The following is a 19,002-nucleotide window of genomic DNA, read 5'->3' as shown; positions in this document are numbered from 1 at the left end:
TTGATGAATCTATCAGAGTAAATTATATAGAATAGTTCCTGGTATAGTATAAGTAAATGCTCAATCAACCTCAGCTATTCTTATTCTAACTACCTCAACCCCCTTGCCTCCTTCTTCCTAATCAAATCTTTGCTCTCCTTTAAGACACAACTGACATATCTTCTCTTGCATGAAGTCTTTCTTGCACATCCTCTCCTCCCTATGCTGATCTCTCTTCTCTTTCCCGCGTTTTGGCACATAACCAAGAACTCCCTGTAAATATGAGTCTAATACTCTAGGGTCAGAATGCTTCATCTCTTCAGCTAAACTGTGAACTCTCAAGGGCAAAGGTAATACCTCTTAGCCTCCTGTGGCCCCATTGCCTTGCAAGTTGCTGTACTATCAAGTCCTCAGATTTTACAGGGGCCGTTCAACTTGTTGAAGAACTAAATTCCTTTGTTATTTTATCAGAAGCATGGATTCCTTCTTTTCTGTGTGCCCGTTTCACAGTGTATGGCTGAAAATCTGCAGCCTGGTTCCTGACACCGTCACTTCTTCTCCGGGGACCTCGTGGCAACTCTCTGCTCTTTGTGGCCATTTTTCAGTGCTGTTTTTAGTTCCACTCCCTTTTATGGCCTCATCTTCCTTTCCTCTGCACCCTCCAATATTAGAAACCTGTCTTTCCCTTCTCTTAAGAGAGCACTTACCCATCCAAGCTTCTTTGTTTCCTCCTTTCGTCTCTTTCCCAAGGCACCTCTGCTTTGAAGAGGCTGCTGAAAAGGAGTAGATTATTTCATCTTTTATGATCAGCAAAAGAAAAAGTAGGAGGCTTCATAAGGAAAATTGGCAAGATCTAAAGTTATTTGCATTTCATAGGAATCAAAAGTTTTCTAAGTTTTTTTTTCTTTTTTTAAAGAACTTTCAAATATACCACAAAAATTTGATCTGAACGTTGAAACACCTGCTGCAGACCTGGGGGCTTTGAATTTAGCAGCTTTAGTTTGGGACCAAGACATTCTCTGAATTAGAAAGTCTTTTGCTACTAGTTGGCTTGCTGCAGCATTTCATCCCCCGGTATTCTTCTCTTTCCTTTCAGAATATAGCCACGCCAAAGAGCTCATCTGTGTGCCCGTGGATGTGACAGACACTTTGCGATGTTTTAGACAGACTTTGGAAAAATCCAAATATGATAGCAGATCAATCCGACACAGCAGAAAATTGCTTTCGTTATTCCTTGCACAGACACAAGGTAAAATCCTTGCTCTATACCCCTTGCTTTTTATTGAAGGGAGAACACGACCCTGTGGCTCTACCAGATTCTGCCGTAGACCCCTCCTTTCCCCCACTTACATGCCCACTCCCTGCTGCTCCTCACTTTCTTCCTCTTGTCTAGTGGATCACATCTTCTCCCTCACAGTTTATTCCTAACCAAAGACTGTTTCACTCATCTGCTTTCATGCTTTCTGTGAAACTGGCATACTCCTTTGAGTAGATGCAAGAAGAATATTCGTTAATTTTTTGATTCTGTACATCTATGTTCTTACCCTTCTCTTTGCAAGTATGGTGCTATAGTCATTTAAAACATTTTTTTCGTAAGTAGATGAATTGATTCATACTGAATTAACTAGAACTCTACCAAAACCCTACTTTATCAGTGTCAAGGAAATAGATGCATTTTAGCATAAGCATCAATAAGGTTTCTTATTAATACCATAGATTTTGATCTTAGAGATTTCTTTTAGCTCAAAACAAGATATTCACTATCATTGGTCACATCACATTTATTTGTTTCCTGCCTCCTCAACATGTATTGATTTGTGAGCCCAATCAAAGCAGGGCTTTGAGTGGTTAATTGGTAACTCCAGAGGGGAAGAATGTACTCAAATTTAGGTGGGGAAAAATCTTGACTTATGTATGTTTGGGTTATTAAAAATGTGTTAAAGGGGCGCCTGGGTGGCGCAGTTGGTTAAGCGTCCGACTTCAGCCAGGTCACGATCTCACGGTCCGTGAGTTCGAGCCCCGCGTTGGGCTCTGGGCTGATGGCTCAGAGCCTGGAGCCTGTTTCCGATTCTGTGTCTCCCTCTCTCTCTGCCCCTCCCCCGTTCATGCTCTGTCTCTCTCTGTCCCAAAAATAAATAAACGTTGAAAAAAAAAATTTAAAAATGTGTTAAAAATACTAATATATGTTTACAATCCTTGCTGTTTAAATTTATTGGAATAATAAAAATAAACTTCAAGAATAAACTTAAATTAATAATCTTAAAATAACTATATTTTAGTTATTAAAAATAGATTTAAATGTATACCTAATATGCTAATATTTACTGAACTGATCTTTCAGAAATTTGACCAATTTTATTTTCTTTACAATCACTGACAGAAGTTTTACTTATGTGTGTATATATGTGTGTATGTATTTTTTGTTGTCGCCCCCACTTCCCTCCCCAAAAGCACTTGCCATAGCGTGTACCCACAGGTTTTGGTTGTATTGTCTATAGACTCATATTAAATCAGCTCTCCATATCATGTCTCAATTTCTTTCAATTATGGCATATATTAATAATGGCTAAGGGCATGAATAAAAACAAGCAAATACAATTCCTAAGAGTGGATTAGACCTGTTCACCCTGAACCTCACCTGCTATTAATTCTCAGCAGTTTATCCCAGTCCTCGGGCTGCAGACTTCAAACTTCACATCGGCTTCTCTTTCTCTGCAGCTTTCGACTACTTCCCCTAGAATAGTTTTCCTTTTTTTCCTGTGTGTTCTCTGATCTTATAAAGAGACTGATTCTTTTCCATTTTCCCCCCTTAGGTCAGAACTAACTATGTGTTCCTTCTATCCCAGAGGTCTCTACCCCAGAGGCAAACTAACATCTTACTGTCAGAAGCCCTTAAAAAAAAGGCAAACCCAAACCGTGTATCTTCCACCAATCCCCACGAGAAGCAAAGCATTATCTCAACATCACTTTCTGGCACACTGCCCCTCCATAGTGTTCTTTACGAAATAACATGAGCAGAGAGCCTGTCCACACATACCTGGGCTCCTCAGAAATGATATTAGATGCTAAATTTAAGGAAACGATGTCCCTCAAACTGCAAAGAAGTCTCACATATATGCAGAATTTTTCCTTTTCTTTCCCTGTCCATTTCCTCTACCTTTCCCCTCCTCATCACTTTCCCTTCTTTCTCCTTTTTGAATTTCTTTAAAAATGTTTTTTTTTCCCATGACTTTAGGAGATAAAGGAGGAATAAACAATGAGAAATTTACCACTGGAAAGGTGGAGTTTTGCCTGGGGACGGAAGAGATGCATATGCCAACACCCCCTGACCTCTCTCAGGAACACTTTAGAGTTTTCAGTTCAGTGGAAAAAAGTAAACTTCCCTATTCACAACTCGGACTCGTAATTTCCTCTTATTATGAAACTATTGGTAAGATTAGTGTGATCTTCTGCATTAATGTTGAGATTGCATCTGGGCCTGAAATGCTACCTTTAGAAGTCAGATAAGAGAGGGGCACCTGGGTGGCTCAGTTGGTTAGGCTTCCGACTTTGGCTCAGGTCATGATCTCATAGCTCGTGATTCTGCATTAATGTTGAGATTGCATCTGGGCCTGAAATGCTACCTTTAGAAGTCAGATAAGAGAGGGGCACCTGGGTGGCTCAGTTGGTTAGGCTTCCGACTTTGGCTCAGGTCATGATCTCATAGCTCGTGATTCTGAGCCCTGCGACAGGCTCTGTGCTGACCGCTCAGAGCCTGGAGCCTGCTTTGGATTCTGTGTCTGCCTCTCTCTCTCTGCCCTCCCTTGCTCATGCTATGTCTTTCTCTGTCTCTCAAAAATAAACAAACATTAAAAAAAATTTTTTTAAGTCAGATGAGAGAGCTTGAATATAGAATCTTGTAGGCAGTGATGGAGCAGTGTCTTCCAGCTCCTCCCCTTCCTCACTTTCCCCCCCTGGCTGTCACCATGGTGAGATGCAAGGTCACTCTTCTGCTGATCCTCCTTTGACTGAATCTGCGAACCGCTTTTTGGAATGTGACCACTGTTGTGTTTTGTTGCTCTGCCCTAGCTGATCACACTTTCTTTGTCTTTCTGCTTGGTTTGGCTTTGCTACAAATTCATCAGTATATATGCAGTGCATCTTGTAGACCCAACGTCCCTCCCTCCCCTTTTTATAACAGACATTTAGTAATTCCCCCTTTACTCCCTGGAATGAAATGTATATTTAATATAATCTTTCTACACATGTTATTTAAAACAATGACTATGAAGCTCTAAATATAAAATAAAGGGTACACAATGCTATTTTATAATAAAAGAATCTATTTGTGGCACTTAGGTGCTCAGGCACTAGAAAGTATAATGAAGCAATCAGGTGTTCATATCCTGTGTTCTTGAATCGCCATGAATGTTATAGCTACAAATGCAGACTGATACCAGTTTATTGTATTGGTGATGCAAGTACTGTCAGCACTGTTAATTTTGGTGACAGTGGTTTTCTAAAATGGCAAATAAATGTAGGTAAAACAAAGCGCTACAGTGAGTGGTTGCATTTCTGGGAAATTCAGAGCATTCTGAAAACATACAAAAATGACCTATTTATGTGTAAAATGCAGTTAGAGGTTAGACTCAGACAATTTATATATAGGTTCCTCACCTTTTTTCTTAATTGTGGGGGAAAACTTCTGTGCATTACAGGCAATCCAGTGTCTCTGTTCTTCACCTATGAAATGCTGGGAGATGCCCCATTGTGACAACCAACAACCTTCCTCAGATTTCTAAAACACCCTGTAGGAGACAGCACTGCCTTCATTAAAAACCACTGCCACGTTGGTTGGGTTTTGTTTTGTTTTGTTTTGTTTTGTTTTGTTTTTGCTAGACATCTCTGAATTTCATTGGAGATTTATGCATTTATCAGAAACCACTCCCCCACCCTGTCCAAATTCAGATGCTATTAAAGATGTGCTTTTTTATGCACTTGGGTAAAGGGAAAAATCTGATATGCTGTGATCTTGTCACATCCCTCCTTAAAAACAAACTCTTCAAGGCTTCCCATCTGCTATGGAATAACATCCACATTTTCCCACCAGGCATCTAGACGCCTGCATATAACCCTACCACTATCTCCTTCTTCACACTCCCAAGAAAACCATAGTCCAGCCACCCACATCATTTCCATATACACCCCGCCCTTTCTCTCTTGCACGCCTCTTCTGAATTTCTCTTTTCCACCATTTCCACCTGCCTGACTCTTATTCTACCTTCTCCATGTTTCCTATCTCTTAGATCCAGTCTCTCACTCCACTATGTAAATAGAATATCATTTGCTCTCTTTCAGTATATGGATCACGAGACATGTGAAGGCAGTATTAGCTTGCAGTTTGCTTATCTCCACAGTTAAGGAATGATGCAGCTTAGAATATTCTTGAGACTGTAAGGAAGATATTTCCTAGGAACTGACATTTGTTCTTTTGCTTGATTAAAAATACAGATGTTCTCCAAGCCTGCAATAAAAGAAGTCTTAAAGTTCAGGCATTGCATGAACTGGGAAGCCTTCTCATCTTTGCTGAAAAGAAAAGGTAGATTTCTGGGAGCCAGTAGAACAAGGGAAAACTTTGGTTGTTTGCTTGAAAACATTTATAATTATTGTGAAAAAATACTGTTTTTCATGAATTTTAGTTCTTTGATTATATCCCATTGCTACATTTTATTCTTCAAATGCTACCTGAGAGAAAAAGTTATGAGCATAAATGGTATAGATTCATTCTCTAACATCTTAATTAAAATGCTTCTTCAGTGCATTTGCTTTCTCTTTTGGAAGCTAGATTTAATGACATAGATCTCAGAAAACATATTGCTTGATCCTCTGTTTCTCTTCTAGGGCTGCTTTTAAATGTTGGTGCCAAGCTCTTGATGACATATTCAGAAAACAAGATGTGCTGCATACATGGAAAGAGTTTGGTAGCTCGCTCACCAATGCTACCAATAGCTATTTACCTCCAGGTTCCAAAGATTATAGTGAGAAATTTCTGTCAAATGTTGGCATTTGGGGATGTTTGCAAGGAGCGGTCATATCAGCAAAGATAGCTCAGTGAGTGTCACAATGGGGCGAGCTTCCTTTGGTGGGGTGCCTACCTGTCCATATAGAGCACCATGCCTCAGACACATGGGATACGTGGACAGCTATGTCCATACCATACAAAGTTATACACTTTCCTTATTTGTGATGTGTATTATCTATGGCCATCTCTTCTGCCTATAACCCCCTCCCCCACAGTGTGGGCATCACATGGACACAGATCTTTGCTTGTTCACCAGGGTCTCCTGAGTGTCTGGCATGGAGTTGCCATTTAATAACTACTTGTGGAACAAATGACTGAGCAAGTGATCAGTTGGTATGGGACCAAGACTAACAGTGTGGAGGCAGGCCGACTTGGGCCTAATTCGAGAGCCCCCTCCTAAATCTGGGGTCCTTGGCTGGCTCCTCATTCTCTCAGAGCCTCAGTGTTCTCATCTACAAACTTGTGGCAAGAATTACGTGACGCACCATATTAGTTTGCTAGTGTTGCCATAATGAAGGACCAGTTTGTGGGGAAGTTATTGTCTCATAGTTTTGGAGGCTTGGATTCTTAGGTTAGGATGTTGGCAGGGTTGGCTTCTTCTGAGGCCTCTCTCCCTGCTTGTAGCTGGTGGTCTTCTCATGGTGTCCTTACATCACCCTCCCTCTATGCATGTCTGTATCCTAATCTCCTCTTCTTACAAGGACATCAGTCATGCTGGATTAGGGCCCACCTTAATGACCTCATCATAACCTACTTACCCCCTTTGAAGTCCCTATCTCCAAGGACAGTCACATTCTGAGGTTATTGGGGGTTAGGACTCCAAAATATGAATTTGGGAGGGGGACACACAATTTAGCTCATAACACATATTGTATTAGTTTCCTAATTCTGTAGCAAATTATCACAAAATTAATGGCTTAAGACAACACAGATTTATTATTTTACAGTTATGGAGGTCAGAAGTCCTGAAATCAGTGTATTGGTAGGGCTGTGCTATTCTCTTGAAGGCTCTAGGGAAGAATCTGCTTCCTGGTCTTTTCCAGCTTCTGCAGGCCTTCTGCCCTCCTCAGCTCACAGCTGCATCTTCTTTCTTCAGGATCAGCAGCCTATTATCTTCCTCTTTCTCCCTCCCTCTTTCTCTCTGACCTCTGTTTCTGTGTTCATCTCTTTTTCTATGACTCTGACTCCACTGCCTTTCTCTTGTAAGGACCATTGTGATTACACTGAACCCAAACTTAATTTTAATCACCTCTGTAGTCTTTTTTTTATTTAGGGCCAATATAAGGTCAATTTTATTACTTTCTTTTAATTTAAATTTTAATTAGCTAATATACAGTGAAATATTGGTTTCAGAAGTAGAATTCAGTGATTCATCACTTACATATAAACACCCAGTGCTCATCACAAGTGCCCTTTTTAATATCCATCACCCATTCTAGCCCATCTCCCACCCACCTCCCTCCAGAAACCCTCAGTTTGTTCTTTATTGTTAAGAGTCTTTTGTGGTTTGTTTCCCTCTTATCTTTTCCCCCTTGCTTCCCATATATTTATCTGTTTTTGTTTCTTAAATTCCATATATGAGTGAAATCATACGATATTTGTCATTCTCTGATTGACTTATTTCTGCCATGAAAGCAACATATTCGTAGATTTGGGGGATTAAGGCATGGATCTCTTTGGCAGGGAGTGGGGAGTATTATTCAGCCTGCCACACATAACATATAACACATAACATATGTGAAAGTCATCACAGTGTCTTACACTTAGTTAGCACTGACAAATATTTTAAATACTTGAATAATGTGAGAAATTTTAAAGGTATGGAAGCAATAGAGGTACAGGTTTCTTTCACCTCTCCAATCACATTTTTAGCTTTCCTATAGAGTATGGTGGGCAAAAACATGCATGGTATTTTGATCTACAGAGAAAATTTAACAATTTATATATAAAGAAAAACTTCCAGAAGAAAATTAGCCAAAATGTTACCAGCAATCATGTTTAGGTGGTAAGATTATTGGTGATATTTCATTTTATATATGTGTGTGTGTGTGTATATATATATATACATATATATATATATATATATATATGTATATATATATGTATATATATGTATATATGTATATATATATAAATTTCTGTATTCTAGATCTTATATGACAGCATAGCACTCTTAGAATCACAAAGACTATTTTAATTTTAGAAAATCTGTGAGTATTAGAGATGTATTTATATAAAACTATTATTGGAAAATTGTCTATGAACCCATTTCTTTTTGTTATTTAGATTTATTAAGATCTCAGAGGTTGACGAGAGAACCAACTGTTGCATTTTGTCTGCATTACTCTTTCAGGTAACACTTTATATATAGCTTTCCACAGTAATGGCCGTTCAGTCAGGAAAAAAAAAGTGCAGTGGCTTATCATATTCATAAAACTCATAGGTAGGAAAATCGCAAGGGACCTTGATGAAATAGCATAAGCCTGTCTTTCCTTCACTGGCTGAACCCCTGCGGCATTTTCATCTTGACTATTCAGCAGGGTCTCTTTCTTCTTTAGACTCCGGAAGGAGTTTTGCAGATAGGGAAACTGAGTCTCTCATCATTAGTAAGACTGTGTTGCTAGTGAGCTGCGAAGCCTGTCTGTTTGACTCCAAATGGTTGCCTTAGGTTACCTCATCTCTAACTAAAGTTTTCCTCTATTGCATGATGTGAAGTATACCATATAATGAAAGCAAGAAATAAGTTGAAGACTACAGAACTATAGTGTTGGCAGCTCTTAGAATTTTGGTTTGACTTCACTGAAGAAGAAAGGAACTTTTATCTGAAATACAAGACATTTTGAGATGCAGGGATGTAGCCAGGGGCCTTTGCAATCTACTAAAGGGTCTGTTTACTTTGAAGGGTGGACACCCTTGTTCTGTGTATCAGACGAGTCTGATAGTTTATGCAATCTGGGTAGATGAGATCTCTGGAAAGCCTTCTCTGAATATAAGGCCAGACTTTTCACTTTTCTTATGTTCCATGCACCTCTTGCTTGTGCTTTAAAGACAGGAGGCGGAAGAGGCAGGTGTGCAAAGGGAATGATAATCTGATACCGACTCCTTATATACTGCTTGTTCTTGAAGAGAATGCTGTTCATGTATTAGAAAATAAGCAATTGGAAAAATTAAATTTTTGCTTACTATGGACATACTTTTTCAGTAATACTATACCTAAAATGAAAGCTGGTGGCATTTATTTTAAACACCTGTTAATTTCTTTATGATTTTAAAGCATATTTGTAAAATTAAAAACTTAAACAACTGTGTAGTATTTTAGAGTAGGTACCTGATAAATTTAATGAACAATCTGGTTAAAATTCTTTTCTGATATATACATTAAAATAATTTCATAATGCATTTGTCATCATTTAATGTTAATTACTTAACATAAGAAGCACTCCTAACTGTAAAATTCAAATTTGTGTACCAGTGTTGTTTCCCAGCATCAAATACAATGTTGGTCATATAAATTACCTAAGACATACTGGTGAAATTAGACAATTCATCTTTTTGCTTAATTCGGTTAAAAGTTCAGAATTACTGCTGCCTAATTTAGACTTCTGAAATAACTTGTTATCTCCTCTACTTGTAGACTGGTATAGTGGAAAGAACATATTTATTTTGATTTAAATAAGTGTGACTTAATCTTCTTTCTGCCGCCATTAGCTGTGTGAGCTCAAATAAGTTAATTGTTTAAGCCTCCATTATATGGTGTGTGAGGTAATAATCTTTCCTTGTAGGGGTAAGGTAAATGAGGAGTAAATGAGGTAGTGTTTATAAAGAATTTACCAATAGTGGCCAATACAAAACTGACCTCAATAAATGATAATATAATGATAATTTCTTCTGAAAATAATAAGCATCCAACTACTGTGGAATTTAAAAGGCCCATCTTAAATGATAAAAGCATTTGAACCCATAATGATGATAATATTAACAATAACTACCATTTATTACAAGATACAGTCTGCTAGGCATATGCTAAGCACTTTAGGAAGTAATCCACATACTTATCTTTCTGTTTCAGTGTTAAACATGCAATTTATTGCTCTTCATTTCACCTGTTTCCATTTTCAGGGTTTGCTCAGAACCACACTTCCACACCCCAAAGCAGAACGTTGCTATGCTCAGTATGAAATCACTCAGCTTCTCCCAGGCATCGAGCTCTTCTCGGACAGATACAGGGCTGACATTTGCTCTGTAGTTGCAAGTCTGTATTACGTTATACGTGAACTGCACTTTGCTAAGCAAAATCTAATAGTAAGTAATATGTAAAATCAACAAATCTCAATTCACTCTGGTATTTTTGCCTTATACTTTATGCCATTCAGATTTTGCTGATGGTCTCTCAGTCGTCATTTAACTCTTTAACCCTATATTCAGGATGTTTACCTGTAGCTCAAAATGAAATATATTAATTCATATTCCTTCTTTGACATCATTGTTTGCATTTCATTTTGGATACAAAGTCAACGTCCGTTGGTTTTTTTTCTCTTTTTATTCTATTATTTTACCTTTTTTTCCCCCTCTTAAGACATTTGGGGAAATTGATTTAGAATGTTTCACTGGTCTCAAACAGAGCAGTCTAGTGTACATGTAACTCATTGCATTAAGTCATTGCAGGTCATATCAGTACCAAAGCTGCGAGTATTTCTTTGTTGAGATAAGTTGATCTTTGTGTTTCTTGTCCTCTCTCTGTTAAGGGTACATCTAGGTGAATAGCTGTGAACTGAACAGATTCTAGCTGTGAAATAAAAGACAAATACTTCTTAATATCCTAAGACATTCAAAACCCTCATGCAATTCTCTTTTCCTTTGGGGAAATAAGTAACCGTGTAGATCATAAATTTGAAGTTGGTTGCACTTAAAAAATAAATTAGTATTTCTACCTGTTGGTCATTATATATTTTTCTCCTTTATTTCATTTTTCCTATTTTCTTCTCATATGCTCTTTCCTCTACTTTTGTATCTCTTCCCCACCATATTTGTTTCTTAATTCCTATTCTTTCTCTTTTTCTCATTCTTTCCTTTTCTTCCATAGTTTTCATACCTACTTTCTTTTTTTCCTATATATTTTCTATTCTCTTGTTCTGAATTCATTCTCTCTTCTTGTAGGGAAAAGATTTATTGCCCCCTGATATGAGTTATTAAATTATAAAGCCACATATTAAAGTGAAGAGATTGATAAATGCTTTTAACACTTGGCATATTTGGCAAGAAATTGTTTATTATAAAAAGATAACGAAATGGTGCTCCTCTCATTGTTAAGGGGATTCATTTCTGGATTTAGAAAATAGTTCTATCCCCTGGGTAACCTTTAGCTGCCTAGTCATATTCATATATAATACATATCACTGCATTGGAAAAGAAATGAGACTTTTTTTCTCTGAAGCTTAAGAAATTGAGAACATTTTTCTGAATAATTGAGCAATTGGCAGCAATAAAGTGGTGTGTTTTTATTCCTTACTAAAGAAAAGAAACAACCTAAAAGGTAATAGCCAAATCTTATTGTTTTGTGCTGCATTAATTGTAGAAAAAGATATTGTGTTATGTTTGTTGTGCATAATTGTAAAAAAAAAGTATTATGTTTGAAATCATTTAAGACCAGTTCTAAACCATTTAAAAAAGCTATTGCTATTAGCAGCTGCCAGTTGACTGACAATTAGAGGTTCCTTAGCTGAACTTGCACCATGTAAACCGTTTCTATTCTGTATTATACTACCCTCCAGAAGAAGCCCAGTGGGTAAAGAGACTGCTGTCACATACAAAACTTGCTATGAGACCTTTTGCTATGGAATCATGGGAAATAGTTTGATAAATAATGGGGATCCCAAAAGTCCTCTTTGCTCTATCTTTCTTCAGTGGGGGAAGGGCCCAGTTGTAGGAACTTCAGTTTTCAGTTGAGATCAGAAGCTGTTCAGAAGTCTAAGCAAACACCTATCCCCTCAACATCTGACTCTGGCCAGATGGTGGCTGGGATCAACTCAAATATTGATAGTTTGTAAGCTTTCACCCATGAGATTTCAAGAGGAGTTGAACTTTGGGGTTAATTCTAGGCAAATAAAAATATTATGTGAAGAGTACGTGTGGGTAATCAGTAGACTATCTGCTCTGTGGAAGCAAGGACCGGTTAGATTTTGTTGTCATTCAACAGTGCCTGACACATAATGGGCATGCTATAAAATACTTTTTTGCTGATAGAGCTATTCCAGTTGAAGACAAATAGCAGCAGCCATTGAGATGAAAGAGTTGGGGACATGGACGTGAGTTCCTTTGCTTTGAATTTTGAAGTTATTTGATAGCTTATTTGCTAGAATATTTCTCCAGGCCTCAGTGATTCATATATATGTTAAGTTAATTTTTTTCAAGGAAGGTAATTGGTTGGATTTTCACTTTTCCATGCTTAAAGACATTCAAAACCTAGGTTTTGGGTACCAAGCGGCATCTAAAAGTCCCCCTGGTGGCACTTTTAGGTTCTCATAAAATCATGAAGCTTATGCTAGGCAGATTGTTTCATTTATGCCAAATGATAGAGGATCCTAGCGTGACAAAATCAATTGCTCTTTTGCATAACATCTCCTACATTAAATTTGGCTACATTTTATTTTTAGGTTGTTAACTTGATAAAACATGTTCTAAATCAAAAAATGTTTTTACCATTGGTAGATTCTGCCTCTCCTTGCATTGTATCAGTATTTTGTTTCTGGAATTTGCCAAGACCTAGTCAGAAATCTAGAAGCAAGGATCCTCAAGGTATGTCACAAACTTTTAAGATATTTGATATCCTTGAACTATAAAATATTTTCATAAATGAATTTGGTTCTAATACTCGTAATAATAAGCTGATAATAATATGGTGTACTGACATAAAAAAAAAAAACCCTGCCCGTTATTATAATAAAGTATGAGAGAGAGCTAATTAGAATGGTTAGATCGTTTTATGCTTGGACCACGGTAAGGTGAGGAAGAGCTACACACAGGAAAAAGGCTCACCCAGCATCAGTCAGCCTGGAAATCACCACTTCTGAAATGTTGGTCTCTGGGTGGAGACTAATGAGTCAGTTTTCTGAAGTTTCTGTGACCTTCTTGCTAAGGATCTTTATATCATGATATGTGAGAAGTTTTCATTGCATAGGCAATTGACATGACAAAACACACAGATGCTGAATTATAACTAATCCTGTAACCTAGAAGTCAGGTGAGGTTCTCTGCCCTCAAGAGTCATATGCAGTTGGCTCCAACCCCATGTGGAGTGGGTACTTCAAGCACCTCATCTTCTCTGCCCATTTTCCTACTTAGCTGTGGTCATAGTCCACTTCTGCTGAATCCATTTGGTACGTGGATCACCTCAACATGCAGCAGATTTGCTCCCTGTTCTGCACCTCCTCATTTTGACTATGGAATTCAGCCCTAATTCCCATTTTACACACACACACACACACACACACACACTCACTCACTCACTCACTTACACACAGACATACACAACACAGTCACCCAAGGCCTGTCTTTTTGTATTGGACTTAGTAAAAATTTGGAACACAGGAAAACTTAAGTTGAGGCAAAAACAAACAATTTAAAATAGAATGTTTGGCATGTCTGAGTTTAAAATATTTCTTAGCCAACATCTCATGCTTTCGCCTCTCATCCCATGGCTTAATCAGATGTGTGCTGGTAAATGTTTCACACCTCACTCTAAAAAAAAGCCCTGATTTGTAGCATTTTCAGTTTCCATGGTACAAATATTCCCCCTACGGCTGACTTCAGCCTACCAACCGGGCATTACTGAATGTGGAATTGAGACAAGATGTGCACAATTTCCTCTTGTCCTTGGGAGTAAGTGGGCTCCAACACACCACTGGCTTACCCCTCCTTGTCCCTTTTTGGAAATACCTTCTACCCTTCTTCCACAAAGCTTTCTCATTTTATAATGAGAGAAAATTAGACTTCCCTTTGAACTCTTCTCTCTATCTGGATCCTGTCTCTGGGCTGTGTTTTCAGACCCAAATAGTCCATTGCATTCTATTTCTAAATAAAGACAATACCTTCCCTAAGAGGAATTCTGGTGCTATTAAGAGAATATATTTTAACTCAGGAATAAATGATTTTTTATCAGCATGAAAATTTCTGGATCACTCTTTCTGACCTAGTGAACTCTTAAGAGTTCTCCTGCTTTTGATTTCCAGTGACACTTTTTTTAAAAGCTGCATATAACTTTTCTCTCTCTGTCTTTTCAAGACAGTGCTCTATTCAAAATTGCAAAATTCTTGAGGTTAGGGCCTGTATCACATTCATCTTTTAGTTTCCTATTGTATATTGAGAAATAAATTCATATATTGATATTCAGTAATTAATTATTGAATTGAAATTAAAATCTATAGACATTTATCAAGGGCCTACTGTCCATACTTTTTAGTGTTTAGTGGGAACTCACCTAGAAGATACTTGGTAAACATTTATTGCTTTACCTCTGAAACAACATTTATTGAGTATCTCCTATATAAAAGCACTATGTTAGTAGCTAATTAAAGAAATGTAACCCATGGTTCTTGCTTATAAGGAAGTGAGAGACAGGATGTATACACAAAACAATATCATGTGCATCTGCCCCTTGATTGTTTCCAAATGAATATGATGAGCACTGTCTTCTGGAGTTTGAAAGAGGGAAAATGGCTTTGGGTCTCTTGATTTTACTAAGTAGGTAAGATTTGGTGAAGAAAGCAGAAGTAACTCAGCGGGAGAGGAAGAAGGGAACATTCTGGGCAGACAACAATGTGAAAGATACAGAAATGAGACAGCATTGACTCTAAGCATGCAGTGGTGGTTGAGTGAAGCCAGAGAGGAGGTTTTGAGTAGGGAGAAGGTTGTATGAGACTCCCAGAGGTGCATGTTGTGGTCCATGATGTCCATGAAGGGGGCCCAGTCCTGACTTCCAAACTGAAGCATAATGTGGAGGCTGAACAGTGAGAGAAATGAGGAGATTATGAAATCAGAACTAGGTAACAGTTTTATTCTGGTCTGTCATTTAGAGGCAAGAGAAGCATGGAAGGGTTGCAGTGACCGTTAGTAACGTGTCAGAAGGAGATCCGGAGAGGCACTGAAAGATAGAATCTGGACCTAAGTTTTTGATTAGCTAAGTTTGTGTTTTATTGGATTGTTAGCACTTGGAAACTTTTTGTACTAGAGTAGCTTCAAAGCCAGTGAAGAACTGTGGACTGTAGTCTGCAGCCTTGGGTGGAGAGGTGGAATGAATTGCAGAATCTTGATCAAAAGAAGGACATGATCAGATGTATCTGGTAACAGTGTCAGGAGCAGAGCAAGATGGAACTGGTGTCTTGCTGGCATAGTAGAACAGATAAACCTGACTAGGGTTTTGACAGAAACAATGAAAAAGGGCAACTGATGCATCATAGAGAGGAAGAAATGACAGCCTGTTTGAGTAGAGTTGGCCTGACCTTTCTGAAGTAAACTGGGGTCAGTGAGTGGGAAGAGGGAAAAGTCATAGTCAGGAAATAGCAAACAATACTTTCTGACAAGTTAAACAGCAATAGATCAAGCTGTTAAGTTTCGGTTGTGCACTAGTGTCTTTCAGGGAAAGCTTTAAGACCTCTTTATGATCAGCCAGTCTGGCTTCACTTTAGAACTGCCAACATTCTGAAAGATTTATTACTCTCAACACATCCAGCATTCACGGGACGGGTACTGATAGTTCTGTATTTGTGCGAGTAAAGGGTTGGTTTAAGGGTAGTTCTTTCTTCCATCTGGCTTGTTTATGTTCACACCGTTGGCCATTTCTGAAAATACATGTTCATTATTATTGCCATTGCTTTTTCAAATGGCCAGATTGGTATGATGAACTGAAACCAGAGGTAGGCTTCGCAGTTACAGGTAGTTCATGTTACAGCCTTCTCACAGCCAAGACCAGAAGAGACTAACCTTGCACAGCATTTCCTGCAAGGGATAAGAAAAAAAATGTTCATCTAGAAGTCTAAAAGAGCTCATATGACTCCCTAATGCCTACTTTGATATTATATGGTACTGGGGAGTTTAGAGCCCAAGGTATCTTAGGCAAGAACCAAAGTATGCAACTTGATAGACAAGCAGTTTTCTCTTCTCCATTGAAAATATTCTCCCAAACCTTTTATGTTTTGTTCAGGTTATTGTCACATCTTATTTACCCCGAACTTACCTTCTTTTTATTTCTTTAAAATTTATATAGGTTTGAGATTCCTAGGGTGGTGCTTAGTGGAAAAGAGATAACAAGTATATGTGTATGTATGTGTATTATATGCATATGAGCTTCATCCAATTTTTTATTTCATTCCCTGCTTGCACAATTTACTCTTCTCTACTCTCAACAATCACTGGAGTTTGCAAGATGTAAGTCAGGTTAGGACCATGCCCTGTTCAAAATGCTCTAATAACTTCTTATCACACAGAGAATAAAATTCCAAGTTCCTACTCTGGTCTACAGGCCACCATTCATAACTACCTCCTAACCCTCTTCCCCTCTCTCCCTAAACTCCTGCCACAAGGCTCTTCCTTGAGCACCCCAGGACTCCCAGACTGCTCCTATGGCCACATGACTTTTGTGCTTGAGTTTCTTCAGCAGATTTTCCACATGTCTCTCTCTCTCACGTCATTCCCCAATTTTTTCTTGTATGTCTTCTCAGAGAAGTCCTCCTTGACTGGAATGTTGAGAGTAGCATTTTGTCATTACCCTCCATCCCTTATAATACTGTGTAGATCTTCATGTATCATTTAAACTTAGCTAAATACACATCCGGAAGGAACGTAACATCCAAGAGGGCTTGGTACATAAGAGGTGCCCAATAAACATGTTGAACGATTGAATGGCTTTGTTCAGGAAATTTCTTCCCATAATTTCCTGATTGAAAGTCTTGCTGGATAATATTCAAATTGAACCACACACAATGCATAGTCACCAATTGACTAATTTTAAGGATATGTCTTTAAAATTGACAGTGTCCATTAATCATGGGGACAAAGCAAATAGTTGTCTCTATGTTGATCCATTGTAGAGTTCATCTCCTGGTTTGTTTCACTTTGCTCAGAGTATTAAAGAACATCAGGAGTGTTTTTGTTTTGTTTTTCTTTTAAGCCATAGTTCACTATGGGAGCAAAAAATAACTTTAGTTATTTTTTTAACCCTTCTATGCCTGCTATGTTTTGTGTTTGCCTCTGATGAAGTAAGCCACATCTGACAAATGTCCATTGCTTTGAACAATTGCCTGCTGTTGTTTATCAGCTTCTTGGTCTATTGCACATGTAAACTAGCTTATACACAAACACATACATCTCCATCCACTGTGTTTACCAAGCATTAGTTTAGACGGCATTGCCAGTATTAAGCAGAAATTTTAGAACTCAGAAAGTTGATGACTTTTCTCTAAAATTGTTATTTTGTAAGTAACACAAATCATTTACTTTAAAATCTCATTTCTTTTTCTTTCCTTTAAAGATAGAAGTCCTTACAGATTTAGGATTTTTTTCTGAAGCCTTTTATGAGATATCCCAGATTTTTTATGGAAAAAACATGCCTTCCTCAATACCTGCAGGCTGTAAAGCTACTGGAAAAGTGAAGGTAAATCTGCTGTTTGATTCAAAGCCATTTCTTTACCTCTTGAAGGCTACATTCCTAAAATTTAGGGAATACTTCTACAAAAGTGTATTTACAAGTCTCTGGTACTGCAAACCTCTTTGTTAAGCCTGGTTATAGCTAACAGTAGGCTTTTACAAGGTTTCATTTGTCTGGAATGGAAGGGTGTCATGTGGGGGAGTATGGTATTGGAGTCGATTTTTACAGTGGAATTCTGTCTGTATGTTATGGACGGTCTCAGTAGACACATTTATCAGCTACTACCTCTTAGACTTTGGCGTCTAATCTTACAATTTCTGGCTAATGTTGTTAGTCAAAACAGTCTCTCCTCATGTTTTATTTGGATATTTTTTTGATTTATATATTGTATACCAAAGTGTTAAGCATGTTTTGTTCAAATTGTGTTTGTAAATTAGATAATTGAAACATCCTTGAAAATGAATACTGGCATTTATATTTAAATCAGAGGGAGCCATTTTTCCCACTATTTTGGGTTTCATGGGAATCACTGAGTGATCTTGCAGCAGCTTGGACCCTTGTGATCCAGCAATAAAGGAAATAGGAGGTAATAAGTCAGTTTCCTGGGGGAGATTGTACGCGTGAGGAGTGAGACTGGCAGACACAGTACATACTGGTGACATTCAAATTTGGAAGAACTAAAAGAAGCTGGGAAATAGGCTGTAAGTCTTGAAAATTACTTGTAGCAACTGAAATTAAATATACATACAATGCATTCATTACCTCAGTGTATTCCCCTAAAATGTCACTGCTTATTTCTCAATATGACTGCTATAGCATTATAATTTGTTGTTCTAGGGCAAGTGTGAGGTTATCTCGTAAGAGAGACATTCAGTAGGCAATAGGATACATCTGTGTGTATATGTATATACATCTCTATCTCTGTCTTATCTATCTATCTGTCTATCTATCTGTCTATGTGTCTAGACAAAGACGAATCAGTCGGTGTTTTTGCTCATTGTCTTGGCATGAACTAACTCATCTTCTTACCTGGGTTAAATTGACAATATTTTCTTGCTTGCTTCTCAGCCAACAGCCTTTCCTGATGTAAATGGTTTGCATTTTGTTATTAAAATTATATTTTAATTTATTTAAAAATATTTTTTGAGTGCCTACTGAATACAGGCACTACTTTAGTCATGGGGATAGACCAGTAAAAAGATAAATGGAGATGTTGCCTTTTTGGAAACATGTTACTGTTGGACAGTCCAGTGAAGAAGACAAACAATAAACATATTAAGCACATAAAGATATGTCAGGTGATGATGTACCATGAGGGACA

General features: G+C 37.9%; 1 protein-coding gene across 5 annotated transcripts in view; it reads left to right on the top strand.

Moving 5' to 3' along the window:
* The window catches only part of CFAP54 (cilia and flagella associated protein 54), a 307,349-nt gene that overhangs the window by 175,669 nt on the left and 112,678 nt on the right, over positions 1 to 19,002 (top strand). For all 5 annotated transcript variants that reach the window (XM_086712592.1, XM_086712589.1, XM_086712590.1 and 2 more), the window contains 8 exons: positions 1,076 to 1,228; positions 3,215 to 3,409; positions 5,470 to 5,557; positions 5,860 to 6,069; positions 8,327 to 8,393; positions 10,160 to 10,342; positions 12,749 to 12,835; positions 17,565 to 17,687. In XM_086712592.1, coding sequence (XP_086568718.1) covers positions 1,076 to 1,228; positions 3,215 to 3,409; positions 5,470 to 5,557; positions 5,860 to 6,069; positions 8,327 to 8,393; positions 10,160 to 10,342; positions 12,749 to 12,835; positions 17,565 to 17,687 — 1,106 coding nt within the window. The remainder of the gene's footprint in view (positions 1 to 1,075; positions 1,229 to 3,214; positions 3,410 to 5,469; positions 5,558 to 5,859; positions 6,070 to 8,326; positions 8,394 to 10,159; positions 10,343 to 12,748; positions 12,836 to 17,564; positions 17,688 to 19,002) is intronic.

The sequence above is a fragment of the Puma concolor genome, chromosome B4, assembly GCF_028749965.1.
Source record: "Puma concolor isolate L17-30 chromosome B4, mPumCon1.1.hap2, whole genome shotgun sequence".
Lineage (NCBI taxonomy): Eukaryota > Metazoa > Chordata > Mammalia > Carnivora > Felidae > Puma > Puma concolor.
Note: the sequence above shows the minus strand (reverse complement) of the source record. Positions and strands in the feature narration are given on the sequence as shown.